This window comes from Sander lucioperca, chromosome 19 (genome assembly GCF_008315115.2).
Source record: "Sander lucioperca isolate FBNREF2018 chromosome 19, SLUC_FBN_1.2, whole genome shotgun sequence".
NCBI classification, from domain to species: domain Eukaryota; kingdom Metazoa; phylum Chordata; class Actinopteri; order Perciformes; family Percidae; genus Sander; species Sander lucioperca.
In genome coordinates, this window is record NC_050191.1 from 18932400 (window position 1) to 18954274 (window position 21875).

Below are 21875 nucleotides of genomic sequence, written 5' to 3' on the forward strand. Positions count from 1 at the left end.
TCTTTAAATAGTGATATGTGGTCAAAGTATTTCTTATAGTTGGTATTTTTTGCAGTGCACCAGACAAATTCCCTCAACGGTGCTTGTCTGTGTGTGCACCAGCGCGCACTGAAGAGCGAGCAGATGCTGGAAAGCTTGAGCAGAGGCTCTTTCCCAATTCTAGCCATGCTCTTCTGCCACCTTATGTTATTATTCATTCATTGAAATGCATCTTTTGAGTATTTATGTTTGTGTGATTCACATATGTGTCTAAAAGTATCAGCATCTTTTTTTAAATAAATAATTTTGAGCCCAAAGATTCTAGCCTGGCATAGGAAGAGTTTTTTGCGCCACCTGTTGGTCATCGGGAGAAGATTTGGTTTTGCCACATAGATAGGCTACTGTATGAAAATCCTCAGCATAAGCTTGATCATATACACAGTATTTACATATCTTATGGGGCCATTATTGTAACATGCAAATGTGTGTAGAGAGTTGTGCAACTGTATCTTAATCTGTGTATGCATTTCTCACTTTTGGATAAAATCATGTTTGTTCAACTAAAATACAAAAACAATAAAAGAAAAACGTGACACATAATTATGCACTGGCAATTGGAGCTCTATTTTCATAACATAGTATTGAGAAAATGAAAATTATTGAAAAAATTGAAGTAAGCCTAGCCAACAGCAAAACTCTTAAAGCAGTGCGTAACTTTTTATTTTAAGAATGTCCGTTACATTCAAGCCATTGCCAAAGGGTTGCTACAAAGCTAATCAAGTATCAGCTCCACAAAACGCTCTGTATTTCTCAGTAGATTGTGGCGTCCGGTGACTTTCCCGCGCAGAAACTCGAGTGAAGATCATTACTAATTATTATTAAAATAATTACTTAGAATTCCTCGTGGGGACGGCAGAAACTACGCACTATAGCTTTAAGAGTAAGTGCATTAGACGTGAACTTCAGGCTCAATGTAACAACGCATTGAGGCCTCAACACAGGTGAGTTTTAACTTTGTAGCACATGTAAAAACTAAAGTCTAGCCTATATGTTAGCCATAGTCGGATTTCTTGACATAAATTAGCAGCTGCTGGTCGCAGTGGGGCTGAGCTGCAAGCTGAGGGAACATTTCTAACAAAGCTAACATAGCTCTGACTCAGCATTTAGACCCATCCCAGGTAACAGTAGGGTTTCATAACATCAGGTATGCACTCGGCTGAGTACCCGTATCCTCTTCTCTCCCGACAGGTGTCTTGCCAAGGTACTTATCCCCGCCAGGATTTGTATCCCCTGGCCGCGGGAGCGCGCGTGCACTCAAAGTGGAGTTTAACTGCTGCACTTCGAATTCACCTCTTAAATGGAACTAATAGCGACGTGGGAGACTCGACCGGGTTTTCCATAGTAACAAGGGTCTCATTTATCAACATAAATACGTGTATTTGTCTGTTACATTAAGGCGACGTGTGAATTGTTTAATGCGTCGTTTATTACTGTAGATTAATCGACAGTGTTTTCCAAAGTTCCATATTGACATGCACCATAGCTACATAGGCCGACTGATAGGCCTGTCTATGTCAGTCATGCTGGTTTATGAACAATATTTTGTACTCGTCTTTGCTAATCCGTCCCTCCCTGCCCTCTAACGTGATTTCTATTTTAATTTAATTTAGTTTAATATGGCTTTTCAATTAACCGCTTTGTTCACCTGTATACCATATAAGTTACAGAGGGGATACACAAAATATCAGGCTGTTTTTCACCTGATATATGTGTATCCCCTCCCCTAACATGCAAAGGGTCTGTCCTGTCATCATGTGTGTTATTTTCTGTGTCTACCAGGTCACAGTGAACAGCCTGAGATAATATGGAGATGTCTGCTGTTTTCTAGCAATAGTTACAGAGGGGATACACATTATATCAGGCTGTTTTTCACCTGATATAATGTGTATCCCCTCCCCTAGCATGCAGGGTCCGTCATGTCATCATGTGTGTTATTTTCTGTCTTTTCCAGGTCACAATAAACAACATGAGATAATATGGAGATGTCTGCTGTTTTCTAGCAATAGCACCAGAGGGGATACACAAAATATAAGGCCGTTTTTGTCACCTGATATTTTGTGTATCCCCTCCCCTAACATGCAAAGGGTCTGTCCTGTCATCATGTGTGTTATTTTCTGTCTACCAGGTCACAATAAACAACTTGAGATAATATGGAGATGTCTGCTGTTTTCCAGCAATCGTTACATAGGGGAAACACATTATGTCAGGCTGTTTTTCACCTGATATATGTGTATCCCCTCCCCTAGCATGCAAAGGGTCTGTCCTGTCCTCATGTGTGTTATTTTCTGTCTTTTCCAGGTCACAGTGAACAACCTGAGATAATATGGAGATGTCTGCTCTTTTCTAGCAAAAGTTACATAGGGGATACACAAAATATCAGGCCGTTTTTTCACCTGATAAAATGTGTATCCCCCTCCCCTAACATGCAAAGGGTCTGTCCTGTCCTCGTGTGTATTAGTGTGTTTTTGGTTTGTTTTTTATTCAGTTCAAAAGCTGTATTAAAAAATACATACAGTAAATAGGCCTTTACAGATACAAATGTCAAATATACATACTTATACATACATACATACTACATTAATACAAATTAGCCTGTACGTGTAATTACCAAACATGTGCACAATGTTTAAATAAGATCATCTCACCTCACTTTCCAACTCCATGTTGGGAACATGTCCTCTTAATGTCCCAATAAAATAATTTATAGGCCCCTAGTTTTGAGAGCAGGACATGGGCATCCCGTCCCGCCCAAGCATCCTGTACATCTGTCAAAAACAATGTAAAATTATATAATGACAATAATCTACACCTATTCCAAAAAGAGTTGGGACGCTGTGTAAAATGTAAATAGAAACAGAATGTGAGGATTCACCTCGAAACCCGATATTTATTTGAATAGAATTATTTAATTTTCTGTGCTCATTTTCAATATGATGCCAGCAACACGTTGAAAAAAAGTTGGGACACACTGGCAACAAAAGACTGGAAAAGTTGTGAAATGCTTTAAGAAAAGAAGTGATGAAATGACCCACATTTAATCCTACATCAGCAAGAATGGGAAAACATTTTACATTAAAAATAAAAAAAATTGGTCTTCTCAGTTCCCAGATGCTTGGTTAAAGAGGAGGTGATGAAGAGAGGTAAACATGACCCTGTCCCAACTTTTTGGAGACATGTTGGTCACAGAGACAGGACAGACAAGAAAATTATTTGTTTGTATATTGAAAATTGAAATATAATACGTACATTTCTCAGCAACAGCTTGATTGTATTGAAGTGCTCCTGATGTTGCGGCCAGTGGAGCTGCGGCTGGTGGGGCTGTGGTCCAGAGGCCACATCGAAAGCACATACAAGACATAACAGAGGCAGGCAGCAGAGATGGAGCGACAGCAACAATGACTATGTCACATCAAACACACATCACATCTGACAGTTTAATGTGTGCAGTAATAGTTATCGGACTGCCATGTTTTAAGGTGTGTTGTAAAGGTGGAATATGTATGTATATCTTTGATTGTAGTGGGCAATAAATTCCAGTTTTGTAATGCCATAACAGAAAATGATAATTGGCCAAATGTACTTTTCCTGAATGGAATTAGAAGGTCACCTCGTGCGGTGCTTCTAGTGATCTTCTGTTGTTACGTTGGGTTATGAATGAGTTCAAAGGAGGAGGAGCAGTGTTATGCAGAATTTTGTACACCAGACAGATGTTTTTGTAATTAATTACATCTTCCCAGCTCAGCAGTTTACGGTTATTTAGGATAATACAGTGATGCGAGCTGTTTGGCTTCTGGTCCAAAACTTTGAGTGTTTTCTTGTAAAGAGTAGCTAGTGGCTTTAATGATGAGCTGTTAGTTTGTCCCCAGCTTGTCAGACAATATGTTAGATGTGACATAATCATGGCATCCATAAATAATTTGGCAGTATTAAAAGTTAGTGCATTTCTAATATATTTAAAATTTGCTAGGCTAAACTTGACCCTATTGCACACTTTCTTAATACGTGCTTTAAAAGCAAGATTAGAGTCGATAATAATGCCCAGATACTTAAATTGTGGCACAATCATAATGTTTTGCCCTGAGATGGTTATATTTGACACAATGTTACATTGTCTTTTTGTGAAGAACATTCCTACAGTTTTATTTACATTAAGTTGAAGGCAAGAACGATTTAGCCAATTGGTGATCTGATCCATGGCTGTGGTAAGTTTGGCAGCAGCCAGATGTTTTGTCTTGGCGTGCTAATATACTATGGTGTCGTCCACATACATTAGTGTTTGGACTTCTGGGCAAACAAACAGCAAATCAGTAATATATAAACTAAACAAAAGCGGACCAAGTATCGATCCTTGTGGTACCCCTGTGCATAAGCCAAGAGCTGATGAACGATTACTGCTCACAGAAACATATTGTTCTCTACCAGTTAGATATGACTCAATCCATTTTGTTGCTAACGGGGAGAAATTAAAATAAGACAGTTTGGCAATAAGGACCTGATGGTTGACTGTGTCGAATGCTTTACGAAGGTCTAAAAACACAGCGCCAACAACACCTCCCTTGTCAACCAATGCTCGGATCGTCTCTGTAAAGAAGCAGTTAGCTGTTTCCGCAGAGTGATGGGCCCTGAAGCCAAACTGCATCTGATGACGATTAAATGGACCATTATTTAAAAAAGAAACAAGCTGCTCTGATACACATTTCTCAGCAACCTTGGAGATCACAGGCAGAATACTGATTGGGCAGTAGTTACATATGTTCAGAGGGTCCTCGCGGCTGGAAACTCGGGAAGTCGGGCCTGGGCACTGGTGCACATCTCCAGACATGCTGCATGTCAATATGGAACTTTGGACGTGCACTGTCGATTAATCCACAGTAATAAACGACGCATTAAACAATCCATCCGTCGCCTTAATGTAACAGACAAATACACGTATTTATGTTGATAAATAAAAACCCTGTCGAGTCTTCCACGTCGCTATTTGTTCCATTTAAGAGGTGAATTCGAAGTGCAGCAGTTAAACAATTCAAAGTGCAGCAGTTAAAGCAGCACTATGTAACTTTGAGCTGCAGCTGCAGTTCCAATGAGACAACCTGTAGGGGGACCGAAGCTCCGCTATGAGTGCACGCGCGCCCCCGCGGCCAGGGGGTACAAATCCTGGCGGGGATAACTACCTTGGCACAACACCGGCAGTCATGGTTCTGCTCTCCGTCCTCACGCCTGTTCTGGTGGTGGTCCTGTGCCTGGTGATAGGCTTCATGCTGCTGGGGTCACGGGAGACGAAGACCACCTCGACCTCCCCGGGAAAAACCGAAGGGGCTTCAAAAGCGGACTTTAGACCGTGGGTGGACCAGGATTTACAGGACGATACAGAAATCACAGCAAAAGAGGGCGGTAAGAGCTGAACAGAAACTTGTTTCCCCTACTTTCTCTAACTTTTTACAGGCTGGTTGAAACTAATGATATTTAGCCTTGGCCAAACCACCATATCATCACAATATAAACACACTTGGAACAATGTAAAAACCCTTTGTCAAGTGTAGGCCTATGTGTTGTTTTGGACATATAGGCTATTCATTTACAGCTGGTAAGTGGCCTAGGGTTAGCATGTGTGGACGTAAAATTGACGTCGACAGAGAGAGTGACTATCTTTCCTCCAATTCAATTAAAAAAGCATGCAGTTATGAAATTATGCACAAAATAAATACTTTGAAAATGTTAGTTTTACACCTTTGTACCTGGTTTCCAAAAGGTTGTTCAAGTAGAATGGTGTATGACAAACTGCCTGCGTTATGAGACATAACCAGTGGTAGACAGTAACCAAACTAAGTACACTTTTTTAGGTACTTGAACTTTTTGTACTTTTTACTCCACTACATTTGTTTGATAACTTAAATTACTAGTTACTTTGTAGATTCAATAGACCTACAACATATAATCAACTAATAAATGATTACATTCTACATTATTAAAACTTTATTCCCCGGGCAAATTGACAAGTTACCCAGCGGGATATGAAGTAGTTAAAATAAGCCCGCCCTTTACCAGCTAACATTCAATGTTTACACATAAAGGCTTCAGTAAATGTAATCCAATAATATAATATTAATATAATATACATCATTGCATACAGAAAATGATGCTTACATGATGCATTCTAAATATGTTTGTGATTAATTAAAAAAAAAGGTGTCTGGTGCAGCAGGCAAAATATAATGAAGCTGACTGTTGTAGTCTGCGATGTACTTGATGGGTACTTTAAGGTAAGAGTGCACTTAAACAATGTACACAATGTGCATGCGCCCGAGCAGGTTAAGTCGACTCTGGCTACAACAGACAGAAATGAGCTTAAAAGACCTGGTGTATAATAATTGTGCTTAATAGTCAGTATGGGGTGAATAATGTGTTATAATGTGTAAGGTGCCAGTCTGTCACAAAGTATCCGTACATTATGTGTGTGTCAACATAATGTCATCTAAGTTTTAAATGGAATCATTATTTTTTGCCTTATCCAATATGTCTTTAACTCGTCATTACAATGCAAGAGTGCTGATTTTGCAAATGCCCTTATTTACACCTAACAATTTACAATTTTCATATCTGAAGCTGCTCACTGGTCCTGCTTTCTGTCTGTCAACCTTTTTAGAGGATGGTGATTGGGCGGACAGCAATGAGGATGAAGACCTTTTACATGTGCCTTACTCACCACCACGTTACCCAGAGGAGACGATGCTGGCGAGATCCAAGGATTTGTACACTCTGATGAACCAGCGGAGGTCTGTCCGATTCATCAGCCCAGAGCCGTTCCCACAGGAAGTCATCGATAATGTCATCCGCACTGCAGGCATGGGCAAATTTAAAACAAATGGGCCACTTTTAATCTGCTATCAAACAAAATAAAAAATAAAATTGGTCTAGAGTTAGATGCAGCTATGTAATGTTTGGGTCTTTCTAATTATTTTCGGACTACTTGCCCCACCGCCTCTCCTTCCTCTGGACAGGTACGGCCCCTAGTGGAGCACACACAGAGCCCTGGACGTTTGTTGTGGTGTCAGACCCAGAGACGAAGCACAAGATCAGACGGATAGTGGAAGAAGAGGAGGAGGTCAACTACCGTCAGAGGATGGGGGACAAGTGGGTCCATGATTTGGCCAAGTTAAAGTGAGGACCTATACTTATTCCACACACAGAACAAGCAACTGTAAGCTTGATGGTGTTTTAAGCCCCCAGTGTCTCCTTCCAGGCAGCGCTGCGACTGTTGATTTCAAGGCACCTAACCATAACCATAACCATTGCCTAATCCTAGTGCCTTCCAGGCAGCACTGCCTGGAAGGCAGGAGATGTTGGGGGCTTAAATCACGATAAACCAACTGTAACTGCACTGACAGCATTCAATGCCTGTCCCCTGATTCTAAATGTAAGCCTAACATACGCAATGATTATGGGTTATTTAGGACCAATGCAAAGTCTAACCTTATTTTCTAATTTCACCCACATCTTCCCTCTTTCTCACAACATCCTCCTTCATGCAGGACAAACTGGATCAAGGAGTACTTGGATGTTGCTCCATATCTAGTCCTCGTCTTCAAACAGACCTATGGGATTCTACCAAACGGCAAGAAAAGGACACATTACTACAATGAAATCAGTGTCTCCATATCCTGTGGACTACTGTTGGCTGCATTACAGGTAAATAATAATAGAGTTAAGATTGTATAGAACTATATGGATTCACTTATAAATGCATGCAATTAAGGATTAACTAGTACTTTACATGTCTGGTAAAGCAGTTGAATGACTGTTCTTTCTGTCCATTTGCTAATCAGAACGTGGGTCTTGTCACCGTCACAACGACACCCCTAAACTGTGGCCCCCAGCTCAGGCTCCTCCTCAAACGGCCAGCCAACGAGAAGCTGTTGATTTTACTTCCTGTAGGTTATCCTGCTTCTGACGCTACAGTCCCTGACTTAAAACGCAAGCCGCTGGATGATATTATGGTGCACATATAACAAAATCAGTCTGCAGAGAATGTTTTTTTTCTCCATCATCTTCTTTGTCCACAGCTGAAAACATATAACCTAATGTGATTAGAAATGTTTTAAAATGGATGCCATCAATCTCTTCATAGACTTCAAAATAAACCCCTGATTGACAAGCATAGTTTAATATGCCATTACTTTTATTTTGAAGGGAAAGTAGCCATATAGACTGTTTAATTCTGATATGTCCAGAGTTAATAAATGGGGAAATAAACAGCCAATCCTGTTGAGTTTCTCTTAGTAGAACTACTATTCGATGCAAACAATAAACATTTAATAAAGGTAATTCCTTTTTTTTTGTTTTATCATACTACTATATTTTACAGTCCATTTTGTGTCTTAATCCTAATCATTTTAACACACTGTTATGGTTTAAAGAAACAGGTGTAAACATTGTGCATCATTATATGGGATGACATCTCACTGCGATATAATATCCACTGGTACAAATGTTAAATCAGTTAAACCAGCAAAAGGTCAACCACACTCTTACTAAACAAACTGAGATCTAGACGGGTTCCAGCACTGCTGCCAAGAATAAAGTACAATCTGTTTTCAGTTGTTTGCTCTGTGATTGCTTGTGTAATTTCTTTTTGTAACTATAACAGAGCTGACCAAAATAGTTCAGACATGTAATGTCCTTGGGCATCAAATAAAGAGTTTAAGTTATGTGTTCGTCTTATAATAATGCCCACCAGACTTCTTCTTTTTCAGAAATGTAAATAATAAAAAACTACATTAAAATAGCTATTCTATATTTTTTCTTTTCCACATCAGTTAGGGTTAGGGTTAACCCTAAAATGTAATATCCCCTTGGGGATTAATAAAAGTATCTCTTATTGTTATTAATATTATTATTATTATTATTATACATAATGTATAGATATGCACACGATTATGTGTATTATATGTAGCTGTAGGCCTACCACACTGCATGTTTTCAGAGTGGGATTCTTGATGAGTGGGGTATAGTTATATCTTTGTTATTTTAGCATATAGGCTAATAGCTACTCAATAATAAGTATTCTACAAAAGGTAGGTCTGGCAATGCAAGACAAACAAAATTATGACCCAACCCTGAAAGAATATTGTACCTCTAAGTCATCTCTTTACTACTACAGTATGTGTTAGAGTGGCAGAATCTGACCATGTAGCTCTTAATGAAGTCATCGGGTATGTTATGTCTAACGTCATATCCATTTGACTGCTTTAATAGAGTTTAAAAAGTCATACTCCGCATCTCTGCCCTGCCTATGTTGCCACCTAAGGGGTCAGTAGCGCCAATGAAAAGCACAAAATCATTGAATCACCCAGTGAAGAAGAAGAAAGGCCACATTGCGCAAGCGTACACCACGTACACCGATAATCAGAGCTGTCTTGGCTGGATGCTATCTGTTGGCTAGCTTACGGTCCGTTAAGTCGCACACATTGGGCTAGAAGGGGGAAGCGCAGCGGTGGAGAAGAAGGGCGACCCAAGCGCCGCTACGAAATGGCCGGGCAACAGTTCCAGTACGATGACAGCGGCAACACCTTTTTCTATTTCCTAACGTCCTTCGTCGGACTTATTGTGATCCCAGCAACATATTACCTCTGGCCCCGGGATCAGAATGCTGGTAAGGCCCGATGTCTTACTCAGTGCTAACTTAGCTAGCTAACTTACTAACCACAGCTAGTGTAACGTGAAGTGTTCAGTCAGCAGCTTGTCTTGTAAATTAACGTTAAAAGCTCACCAGTTGGCCGTCTGTTAATCTGGCTAGTTTGCTGATATCTAGCTAGCTAGATGCAGAGGGCTGTACGAGCTAATCCAACCTTAACGTTACATTAATTTGTAATTTCAAGATAGCAAACGTTGCATATATGATGCCCACGTCTCTTTCACTGTTCAGAGTTTAGTACACGCCAGTCAGTGTTAACACAGTTAGCTACCACACCAGCTTTACCAATTACCATCCCATTGGTTATCCATCTGTTTTAATGTCACATATCTAGTCAGTATTGCCTTCATCAGTGGGTGAAAATTAAGCTATCGCTAAGTGTTGGTTTACGTTAGCTAGTTAAGATAGAGCTTCGATACCAAAAGGCAGCACTTTTGCAGGTTCTCAAGTTTACCTTTGTAGCTTTATTGACCTTATCCCGATATATCCATATCTTAGTCACTAGCTACAGCTATCTGTTCCTATCGGTTAACAACAAGTCATATCTAACATGGGTTATGTCACGTTAACATATGCTAGCAAAGTTTACTCAGCTGGTCTACTGGGAATAGTTGAATGACGGGTCACCATAGATTGGAGCTTATGACGTTGCTAACAGTTATTATATTGATATGTTGATTTAAGACTAAATATGGTATTTTTAGTTAGGCTATCTTAGTTAACATCATGGCATTAACAATTAAAACATTAATACACATTTCCTATTTCTAGCTGAATGAAGCTAACATTTGCCTCTCCCTGCTTGGTTAACATATCCACAGTAATTATAGCCCTATATTCTCAGTGAAAATATCACTCACCCCTGGCCCTGATTTAGATTGTTAACTTCAACTATCAGTACTGATTGTGACTGGTTTGATGGTACTAATGTGTCAGTAATCTCTCTCTGTCCATCCTCTTACCAGAACAACTGCGTCTGAAGAGCCTGAGGAGGGTACATGGCAGGTGCCTGTGGTACCGACTCAGGCTGATGAAGTCACAGCAGAGCTTTGTCCCAACACTAAAGTGAGTCCAATGATTTGGGTTTGTAGTTTTCGTTGTAAAAATAAATACCATGTGTACACATATTCAGGAAGGGTGAATTCTTATGCTCGTTTTACTTAAAGTTGGTCTGAGGCGACTTGAGTTGATTATACATTTGACTTATTCACTGTTTGTAGTTATTTATGGAACTAGTCCAAGTGCAGCTTCAGTTTAATGATGTTTACATTTCTTGACATATGATTGGCCATAACTTGCTTGGTAGTTTAATAACAGGTTTGTTTCCTTGGTTGTATGCTCCCGTCTCCTTTGTTGTCAAATGTCACATCACCCCTGTGACATGCCTGAGCTATTTGCATTGAGAAAGCTCACTCATACATCCTTCAGTCATGGAGCTGTTCCTGATATCTTACTGATTCACTCAATGAGTGTTTCCAGATGGACAGAGACGTCATTGTGTGACGATGAGGCAAAGGCCACGCTGTCCATAACGTAGGCAGACTCAAGCTCATGAGTGTGTTTTTATATTGGGTCATTTTTGGCACAAATTCGTCTTATGTTGTTTTCATGTGTAAACCGCTCAGTAGCGTGTGCTGTCAGTGTAAACATTGTGTTGTACTGTTTAAAATTTCTCTTAACACAACCCTGTTTTCTCAGTGTTGTTTGTTCATTCTGCGTGTGTGGGTTAATGGAAGGATGGGTGTTCAAGTGCGGCTCAGCGTCTCACTCTGCCTATTTTCTCTCACTCATTTGCCTCCTCCGTCACAGTGTTTCTGTCTGAGCATCTCCACTTTGTTCGGTCTCTGCCTCCTCGTCTGTTTGTCTTCATACGTTCACTTTCCACTCCTTCTGTCACGAGATATACATTTTGTTTTTAGTCTCAAAATTCCTAAATTCTTCATTTGCATGGTTGCATTTGTGACTAAAGCTGGTGGAAGCATCCAGCATGTTTATTAGGTGGAATGAATCAGCTTTTCTCTCAAAATCTCAGCATCTGTTTCCTTTTCACAAACTGTATCATAACCATGGTGTTTAGTATGGGAATCCATCATGTATTTTCCTGGTAAAGCCACCCAGACAACTCAGGCCAGTGAGTGGTTGCCATGGCAACGGATGCTGCAGAGCTGGCCATAGGGTTTTCCATTGTCATGGAAACAAGTTCAACTTCTATGCATAAATACCAAACAACAACGTCAAAACAGGTCCTGCCCTTCTACTTGCACTATGCAGTAGATTAAACTTCCTGTAGTCTTTCAAATGACTTTAAATGCTGAGGGCTAGTTTGGATTGCAGATTGGTTCTGCATAATATCCTAACTCCAAACAGTTATATGTCTTGTAAAAATGAGACAGGCCTGGGGAAACCTCTAGCTCACCTGGTAGGCTTAGTCCTTGCCAGCGGCCCAGGTTCAAATCCAGACGTTTGTGTGTGACATCTTTTTCATGCTTGTGTGTGTGTGTTGCCATTTTCAGGAAAGCAGCCTTGTTGTTTGGCTGGGCTGTGTTCCTGCTGCTAGCCTACAAGGTGTCCAAACTGGACAGAGAGTACCAGGAGTATAATCCATATGAAGTCCTCAACTTGGACCCGGTAAACACACACAAAACATAAAGTCTGCTGTATTCTACACAGCCTCCCAAAAGACACTTTTTATATTGTGGGACGAAGATAACTTGTCTTAGATAAAACACAAGATAAAAATATCATCTTTCAGGACTTTTGAGACTTCATAGTATTCTCTATTTTTAATTTGTATCTGCTACTTACACCTGTGTGGTAAGGAGTTATAAACATATTTCTGTCTCCAGGGTGCATCGCTGTCAGAAATCAAGAAGCAATACCGTGTACTGTCACTCAAGTACCATCCTGACAAAGGTGGTAATGAGGCCACATTCATGAGAATTGCCAAAGCCTATGCTGCGTAAGTGTCAGTCAGGTCTTGACTTTGTAAGCCAGGCAGCAAGACTTCATTTGCATATTCAATAAACTGATTCAGTAATTGAAAAGCCAGAATTTTTAGGCGATTCCTTAAGTTTTTATTTATCTTTTTTTCTGCAGTTTAACCAATGAACAGTCACGACAGAACTGGGAAATATATGGTAACCCAGATGGTCCAGGGGGTGAGTGAAGCTACTTTAAATCTCCCACATTTTCATTTTTTATGTGCTGCCTGCCACACCTTCTTTGCTCGATACTGGTGAGCCAGCCTCTTGTGGTCAGGAATGTGTTGAACAAGGGAAGATGAATTAAAACATGGCAGCCCAATTTATTCCAGTAAGAGCTGAGCCTACAATGAAAATATGTGTGTGGGTGGGGGGGGGGGACAGGGGGGGTTGTAATCTTTCAGACTCTCATGGTGTCACAAAAGCCTCTTTCCGACCGGAGGGATTTTTGCAGTTCCTAGAACATAACGTTCCTAGAACCCTTTTGCCTCTCGTGTTCCGACTGGACCAATTTGGGGATTATTAAATTCCTCTGACCACAGTTCCTGTAACTCTTTCAGCTCCTGCTTCAGGGCAGGGTCTTTTTCCTTTTCCCTTTTCCGCATAGGAACCCTTAGTGACCTAGCAACGTCTGAAACACAAACCGTGCATATTCTTCACTGTCTGTTGCAATTCGCCTACGTATGCTAACTCATAAGACGAACATCACGCATTCAACCAGCTAATTGTTAATGCCAGTTAAACGTACCCGTTGTTTCGTTTGACTGTTGCGCTCTGCTCTTCTATCTTCTTCCATCATATTAATTAGGATCATATTAAGCTAGGGCCTTCGTCTTCTGTGTTTCTCTGTTAAGTACTCCAGCCTAGTCTTTAAATGCCGCCGTTCGAACTCCGTTATGAGGATCCTATAAAGACGCTATAAAGACCGTTGCTGTACTTACCCCTCCTAACAGTTCCTATGGCCACTTGGCCAGTGCGAATGCAAATGGCAAAACCGGTTTTGGGGGAGAGTAGTTAGTAGAACTGTTTAGAAGTGGACTGTTCCTACAACTACGTTCCTGTAACTACTTGATCTGAAAGAGGCTAAAGTTGCCACACAGCCCAGTGCTGTTGCAGGGTGCTTTACTGCAATATGAGATTTTGCCATTTTTGTCCATTGCCTCTTATGTCTCCCTGTCTAGCAACCAGCTTTGGTATTGCCCTGCCTGCCTGGATTGTTGACCAGAAGAACTCTATGCTGGTATATAATTATTGATTATGCCAATGTTGTTATAACTGATAAACCTAGCGTAATTTTCTTGAAATGTTTTTGTATTCTAGTAGCAGTGCGCCAATGTCATCAATAACCCAAAGAGTATTGCTTTCTTCTGTAGGTGCTGTTGGTATATGGACTAGCCTTTATGGTCATCCTTCCTGTTGTTGTGGTAAGTCCCTATCGTCTCCTGTGCAGTAGATTGTATGAAACGGATGCCCTCTCTTCTTTTTCAATCCCAGGGTTTCTCATTCTCTCTTTCTATTCCTTTTTTGTTTGTTTTTGCTTCTATATTGTAGGGCACATGGTGGTACCGCTCCATCCGATACAGCGGAGACCAGATCCTCATCAACACCACCCAGCTCTTCATGCATTTCATGTACAAGACGCCCAACATGAACATGAAGCGTGAGTTTCCCTTCCTATACTGCAGTGTCACGCAATATGTAAAACAAGAATACCAGATACAACCACAGTTTAAACTGTACAAGCAGTAAAACTGGGATACAATGAGTGTTCATGTGGTTAATATGGTTTTAGTCTATATCCTTCGCGTTCCACTTCCAGGATTTCTCTGGTGCTGCAGGAAATTCCTCCGCATGCATGTATTTTCCATTTCCTTCCGCTTTCTTTGTGTTGGAATTTTAAACTCCGGTGGATTTATGAGGACTATTGTTAACTGCTCCTCAGATCTCTGCAAGGTCAATCCAGACAGCTAGCTAGACTATCTGTCCAATCTGAGTTTTCTCTCGCACAACTATTTTGCAGCGGCTCTGTGCGGAGTTTAGCACCGCCCATGATGATTCTGATTGGTTTAAAGAAATGCCATTAAACCAGAGCACGTTTTTCTCCCATCCCCGAATGCTGTGTGGAGTAGCCAGACCCTCCTCCTGCGCGCTTTGGGGGAGGGTCTGGCAAAGCGAGACTAATATGGTTTAAGTTGGGGAAACGGTTATGATTAGCAATGGATTCTCTCGCTCTCTCTCTTCACCTAACAAAACAAGTTCATGAATCTGTTTCTTGTCAACTCTGCCCTCCAGGGTTAGCCATGGTGTTGACCGCAGCATTCGAGTTTGACCCTCGCAGCAATAAAGATGCCACCATACGACCAACAGACAACATTGAAGTGCCACAGGTAATGAAAGAACACAAATGCCTATGTATGTATACATGTGTGTAAACAACTTTATCCGACTTGCAAACGTTTGTATCTGTGTGTGAGAAATTCAAAAAGAACTCAACTTTAACAAGGGCAGATTAACTTTCTCCTGTCTGTCTTGCAGTTGATTCGCGAGTTGGGAAATATCAATGTAAAGAAGAAGGAGCCTCCATTCTGCTATCCTTACAGTTTGAAGGCCAGGGTCTTAGTGCTTGCTCATCTGGCACGCATGGAAGTATCGGAGGAGTTGGAGGAAGGTAAGACTCTAATGCTTTACGATCCAATGAGATGTTACAATTGCTGTCTCTTCAGATGAAAGTTTCTTGGAAGAAATATGTGGTAACCCTTTCACATGATAGCACAATGAGTTTGCTCATGTAGCTTCATGTCAGCCTTCTCCAGAGCAACGCAAGTGGTCAGCAACTGGTTCTTTAGAGCTCCAAAAATGGGAAACAAAACAGCTGCACAAGCTGTGTGGAGTGATGTCGTGAAGACGTACGATTTCATTACAAATACACAACCCTACCCTGTTTATATGTTTACACTCCTGCACACAGGAAAGGTTACATGCTCAACTAGGACAATCTGTTTAGAGTAGTTTCCCCAGCTGTTTGTGAACTGTAAAGATCACAATTCTGGCAAGTTGTGTTGTTTTGGAGAAGGCTGAGTTAGAGCTGCAGTAGTTAATACACTGTATGATGTGAACACACACTTGGGACTTTTGTGAATGTTATCCAGACACTGGGAAGTTTTTAATGACATTTAGAAGTGGAGGGCAATATTCAAACATTAACTGCGTAATAATGCTATCCTTTTTTTTTTTTTTTTTTTTTTTTTTTTAAAAGATTTCCTAATAAAATAATATGAAATATGAGGACGGTCAGGGACATGTTATTTAGAAGTTTGTGTGTGTGTGTGTGTGTGTGTGTCTGTGTCTGTGTCGGTTCCAGATCAGAGGTTTGTGGTGAGGAAGAGTCCAGCTCTTCTCCAGGAGATGATCAACGTGGGCTGTCAGCTTACCATGATGGCCAACAGCAGAGGAGGTACAGTGTGTACACACACACAGGTATCACTTTGAATACAATTCTCACAACCCACATAACAACTTAATTGATAATTTTGCCCATTGCTTTTCAGGTTTCCATGCTCCTCGGCTGGTAACCATAGAGAATTGTATGAAGCTGACCCAAATGATAGTGCAGGGTCTACAGGAGTCAAAGTCACCCCTGTTGCAGCTGCCCCACTTTGAGGAGGAGCACCTCCGCTACTGCATCTCTAAGAAGGTAACTGCACACTGTCTGTGCGTGCACACATACATGGCACTTTAGCAGTTTCAAGAGAAAAAAGATGAAGAGAGGTTTTAGTCGAACAATGGGTCAATGGATAATTGTCCCTCTTCTCTCTAGTATAAAGTCCGGAGCCTACAGGATCTGGTGAGTCTCAAGGACTCGGACAGACGCAGCATGCTGCGTTTCTTGGGGGAGGAGAAGTACGACGAGGTCCTGTCTGTGCTGGGCAGCTTCCCTCACATCACCATGGACACCAAACTGCAGGGTTAGTCCTAAAATACACGCATACAAACACACTTTGTTTGGCCACCAGCTGACCTGTGACATGTCTGCACCTCCACATGCAGTAGTTCCATCTTAGTCTTGGTCATTTTATGATACTTCACTTAAGTATGATTGTTGTCATTATAGATGCTGGTGTTACTTAACCATGGAGTATAGGAAAGATAGCATTAATACACAGAGAAAGGTGCATAACATATAGCGTGAAATGTAGTGAGATCGCATAAGCATGACAGCAGTTTCTTTGGAGATGATTCAGTCAAAGTCTTGCATGCAGCTTGAAAAAGGTGAGGCAGTCTAGTTTAACTGCTAATTAGTTAGATTATAAATAATGACCACAAATGCATTGTGGAACTGTTCTGATTCTGTACTCGTCTTTGTCAAACATTTGGCTATTAAACGATATATATTATTTTCTCTTCCTGTCTTTGCAGTCCTTGATGATGAAGACAGCAATAACATCACAGCAGGCTCTATTGTCACAGTAACTGTCACCTTAACCAGAAAACGGATGGCGGTAAGGAATGATTGACTGCCATTATCTGACATATGAATGAGTTACTAAAAAAAAAACATTTGTGAATCAAATGGATTTTTGTATGTGCCCTTGGAGACACACTTCTGTGGATGACCACTAGAGTGTACTGTTGACTGCATGCATTGTTGAAAAGCATGAGTTAACTGTATCCTGTGTACTGTGTCTACGTAGGAGGTGTTTGAAAAGGAGCAGGACTCAACACCATGTCTAACAGAAGAGGCTGCCACCACAGAGGAAGCAGTAAGGATAACACACAGCACATGTCAACTCAGACCCATTTAGACACACATTCACTCTGTTCGTGTCTGATTTAGCCAAGATTATTAGCTTTATGGTTCAAGAAATAAATAAAAAAAAGTGTTTACCTAACCTTATTTTATCTGTCTGTGCAGCAGGGAGACTCGAGTAAAACCAAAACAAAAGTGTGGCAGAACAAGAGTAAAGGGGCAAAGAAGACAGCCAAGTCCAAGAAGAAAAAATTAACCAAGAAGAAGGCCACTCCTGCACCCGCCAAAACCAAACAGGCCAATGGCAACGTGGCAGGAAATGTACGTATCCAATCACGTTGCTGCTTGGTGTTTTTTTACACACATTTAACCGCCGCTTAAATCATAAATTGCTGTTGTTGATGTTGATGCCACAGGAAGTCGTCGTAGCAGCAGCAGCAGCAGTGAAGGAGGACGAGGACGAGGTCTCAGACAAGGGCAGCGAGTCGGACGAGGGCGAAGCCAACAAGGACTCTCCCAGCGAGAGAGACGAAGACAGCGACAAACAAAGCGACACAGAGGTGGACGAGATAGCTGGCGACGATGAAGAGGTCAGAGAACTTGAACTGGGGGCATATGTTGGTCTAAGGCAGTGGTTCCCAACCTTTTTTCCTTGGCACCGCCCCTACTTATGTCTAAGTAAAGCTGAGCCCCCCCCTCCGAAACCGAAGTTGAGGTAACTCTCGAGATAGAGCCTTACTTTCTTTTTTGATACAGAGGAGTTATCAGCACTTTCACGTTTCTCCGCTATGTTTCATTCATAAAATAGTGATGCCGTGGCGGCAGGAAAAACGAGGATGATGGCAGCTAGCAGCTGACCTGATGACAGCAAGGGTCACAGGTTAAGAGGTCCCGGAGGTTTGGCCTACTAAGTAGCCTGCCTACAATTTTAAGAGAGAACAAAAATATATAGTTTTTATACAGACTTTTGTATACATTATATATTCTAGTGTATTATCATAATTTGTTTAACATGTGCAAATATTTTTTTTTTTTACCTCAACCTCAAACCAGATAAAGACTTGCGCACCCCCTGTGATCTTTGCCGCCCCCCTGAGGGGTCCCCGGACCCCAGGTTGGGAACCACTGGTCTAAGGCTTAAGCAATATGATGAAGATATCATTTGGTCATCATGGGTCTTGTGTTTCAGTCCTAATAAATTCCACACCGGGAAGCACTAAAATGCAGCGCTCAGTCTGTGCACCGTATTTCCTAAACATGAGAAGAAAAAAAAACACAAGGCCCTGATTTCCCAGTAAAGCTAATGAATGCACAAGAAAAGGAATCACTGCTTGCATCTGTACCCAACCTAATCCTCCACTCTTCCACACCTGCCCGTCAGGAGTGGGAGGCGTTGCAGCAAAGCATCCAGCGGCGAGAGCGGGCCCTGCTGGAGACCAAGTCCAAGGTGACGCACCCCGTCTACAGCCTCTACTTCCCCGAGGAGAAGCAGGAGTGGTGGTGGCTCTACATCGCTGACCGCCGAGATCAGACCCTGGTCTCCATGCCCTACCACGTCTGCACACTAAAAGATACAGAAGAGGTGTGTGTGTGTGTGTGTGTGTGTGTGTGTGTGTGTGTGTGTGTGTGTGTGTGTGTGTGTGTGTGTGTGTGTGTGTGTGTGTGTGTGTGTGTGTGTGTGTGTAAAAATAGGCAAATCTAGTTTAGCTAACACACAGGAGTGTGACTCTGTCAAGATTTTCTATTAATTTGTAGTATATAATATAGCATAACATTGACCCGTCAAGAGGCATTATATTTTCTGAGAGCCCTAGGTGACATTTTTCAAATTACTTGTGTTGTCCCAACAAACAGACCGAAACCAAAATATATTAAATTTACAATGATATTGAACTGATAAAAATCTGAAACTCCTCACATTTGAGAAGCTGGAACCAGCAAATGTTTGGCATTTCTTCTTGATAAATCACTTAAACCATGAATTGTTTATCAAAATTGTATATATACATTATATTAAAATACTTTGTGGTTGTAATGTGGCATATGCTATAATCTGTCTGGAGTAGAAAGGTCTTAATAAGTTGAAGTGTGTGTGTTCTTGTTTCCTGTGCACCGTAGCCTCTTGCACATCCTGTTGCTAGGCAACCCTTTGCACTTGTGTCATTATTTCCCTCAGAGGAGGGTGTGCGTGTGTGTGTTTATTTTGCACCTCTGGTCCGGGAAGGAATGTTATGGCAAGAGGTGACCCGCCCATGCAGAACAGTTCACTGTCTAACAATCAATTAGTCTGTCACTTCACCAATTCCTTCTGTTGTTTGTGTTGTGTGGCTGCTTATGCGCTGCATGTTTGACAGACATGTTTTTTTAGGGAGGGCAGATTTGCTTTCATCAACAAGGAAGGGGCAGCTCACCCGCTGAATAATAATTAGCCTCATTGTGCTGATAATTAGATGTTTGCCATATGTAAATTGCACAACAGTAATCGCAGCCTGAGGTAATGCTAGTCTAATATTTACAGTTGGATCCCATCATCATGTCAGGTCAATATTATTCATACAGCCCAATTTCACAAATCATAAATTTGCCTCAAGGGGCTTTACAATCTGTACAGCACAGGACATCCTCTGTCCTTAGATGGTTCATTTGTGATTACCTACCACTGCGTCTCTCTCTGCAGCTCAACGATAGTGCGTCATCAGTAACGTCACGTTGTCTTTTTTTATGTTCCTAATATTCAGCAGTGTAAGAGTGTTTTGTCCTTTTACAGGTCTGCCTCCTTTTGTTGCTTCGCTTACTGTTTCTGTTGTTGACGTAGAAAAAGACGAAGGCGAACATTGGTTAACTGCTGATAACAGTCACCATGTTTCTTTATGTGGTGTTCATTTTATTTAGCCATCAACAGTAACATCGCCTTAACATGCTTTACTTTCACACTATACTTAATACATCCAGCAATCATGCCCTCACCTGGAGTGCTCCTGTGATTAGATTTGACAGCTGTTTGTGTGTGTTGTTCCCCAGGTGGAGCTGAAGTTTCCAGCCCCCTCCAAAACAGGCAATTACCAATATTCTGTCATCCTTCGTTCTGATTCCTACCTGGGACTGGACCAGATCAAACCACTCAAGGTGACAAAAAAAGCTGTGTGTGTGTGTGTGTGATTGCGTGTGTGTGATTGCGTGTGTGTGTGTGATTGCGTGTGTGTGTGTGATTGCGTGTGTGTGATTGCGTGTGTGTGTGTGTGTGTGTGTGATTGCGTGTGTGTGTGATTGCGTGTGTGAGTGATTGCGTGTGTGTGAGATTGCGTGTGTGAGATTGCGTGTGTGAGTGTGATTGCTTGGAGGATTCCTGCCACTGCCCAAAACAGTTTGCCTGCCAATCGGCTGAGCCAATAGACCCGCCAGCGGCCACCACCAAAATGCACCAGCAGCTCGCTGAACAATGGTGTTAATATGCTGTCATGGTGTTAGGAACAAACGCATATGTTACAAGCCAAATGGAGCATAAACTGTTACTGTTATTTCATAAAACCTGATAGACATTAACATAGAGTGCACTTGTTGCTGTAATCGATCAGACATTGATGAGTTTCAGAGATAATGAGAACATACCTTCAATGCTATTTGAAAGGTTGTCCACAGTGCATAAAGTGATTTATGTAATTCATTTAGACAAGGTGACTCCGCATGCTCTCTGTTGCACATTCAGTTTGCAGTTTAACATTTGTTTTTTGTCCAGTGTCATTTAAATGTATAAGACATTGCTGCTTTATTTGTGAAACGGTTGAAACAAGTCAAGATGTTGACGAATACTGCACTCTAATGGTCAATGACTAGAGAGTTAGTAATGGCCTCTGTTAAATGACCAAACGTAGGAGTTCCATGCTCTTATACGTATACATCTTGTGCTTTCCCAGCTGGAGGTCCACGAGGCCAAAGCCATGCTGGACAACCACCCACAGTGGGACATCCCTGACACGGAGGAGGAGGACGAGGAGCAGGAGGACAGCGACGGTATCGAGGAGAGTGAAGACGATGACGAGGACAACGACTGAATGCGGATACACACACACACTCAGCCCCCCCCAACAGCACCCAAGAGCAGCGAACGAGGAGCAGCAAAGCTGTGCCCACAACACACACACGCACGCACACACACACACTCACAGAATTACCGGGGACAATTTATACACACAGATCCCTCCTTCTTCTCCTTCCCTTTTTTCTTTTCATGGACTGCGACCCCCTCCCCTCCATTTCCCCTTTTCTACAGAGACTTGTTCATTTACTTTCCGTTGCTGGCGGAAGAGAATCCTGTGAATACTTACCCAGGCCCGTGTGTGTGTGTGTGTGTGTGTGTGTGTGTGTGTGTGTGTGTGTGTGTGTGTGTGTGTGTGTGTGTGTTTGTAACCTTGTATGT

The 21875-nt window shown here is 41.6% G+C and overlaps 2 protein-coding genes across 3 annotated transcripts; both read left to right on the forward strand.

The window, feature by feature from the left end:
* Positions 1–1117: 1117 nt before the first annotated feature.
* iyd (iodotyrosine deiodinase) lies at positions 1118–8636 on the forward strand. 2 transcript variants are annotated; one of them, XM_035995353.1, is made up of 6 exons: positions 1118–1221; positions 5218–5430; positions 6683–6880; positions 7038–7197; positions 7569–7725; positions 7863–8636. In XM_035995353.1, the coding sequence occupies exons 2-6, from the start codon at positions 5232–5234 to the stop codon at positions 8043–8045; spliced, it is 897 nt and encodes a 298-aa protein (XP_035851246.1). In that variant the 5' UTR covers positions 1118–1221; positions 5218–5231; the 3' UTR covers positions 8046–8636. The 2 variants fall into 2 exon arrangements, with proteins under 2 accessions (XP_035851246.1, XP_031177778.1); XM_031321918.2 differs by having other exon boundaries at positions 1139–1231; positions 5226–5430.
* Positions 8637–9398: 762 nt separating this feature from the next.
* Positions 9399–21611, forward strand: sec63 (SEC63 homolog, protein translocation regulator). The gene is made up of 20 exons (XM_031321911.2): positions 9399–9688; positions 10696–10795; positions 12244–12358; positions 12577–12689; positions 12827–12888; positions 13893–13951; positions 14085–14135; positions 14263–14371; positions 15004–15098; positions 15247–15379; positions 16073–16165; positions 16260–16405; positions 16529–16676; positions 17128–17210; positions 17403–17471; positions 17624–17779; positions 17875–18048; positions 18840–19040; positions 20480–20584; positions 21373–21611. The coding sequence occupies exons 1-20, from the start codon at positions 9565–9567 to the stop codon at positions 21508–21510; spliced, it is 2274 nt and encodes a 757-aa protein (XP_031177771.1). The 5' UTR covers positions 9399–9564; the 3' UTR covers positions 21511–21611.
* Positions 21612–21875: the final 264 nt, after the last annotated feature.

Bases quoted from the DNA above. Each gene is read 5' to 3' on its own strand.
- iyd (XM_035995353.1), top strand. From the start codon at position 5,232: ATGGTTCTGCTCTCCGTCCTCACGCCTGTTCTGGTGGTGGTCCTGTGC. The intron at 6,881-7,037 runs GCATGGGCAAAT...TCCTCTGGACAG, and splicing joins TAATGTCATCCGCACTGCAG to GTACGGCCCCTAGTGGAGCA. The intron at 7,198-7,568 runs GTGAGGACCTAT...TCCTTCATGCAG, and splicing joins CATGATTTGGCCAAGTTAAA to GACAAACTGGATCAAGGAGT.
- sec63 (XM_031321911.2), top strand. From the start codon at position 9,565: ATGGCCGGGCAACAGTTCCAGTACGATGACAGCGGCAACACCTTTTTC. The intron at 9,689-10,695 runs GTAAGGCCCGAT...TCCTCTTACCAG, and splicing joins GCCCCGGGATCAGAATGCTG to AACAACTGCGTCTGAAGAGC. The intron at 16,166-16,259 runs GTACAGTGTGTA...ATTGCTTTTCAG, and splicing joins GATGGCCAACAGCAGAGGAG to GTTTCCATGCTCCTCGGCTG.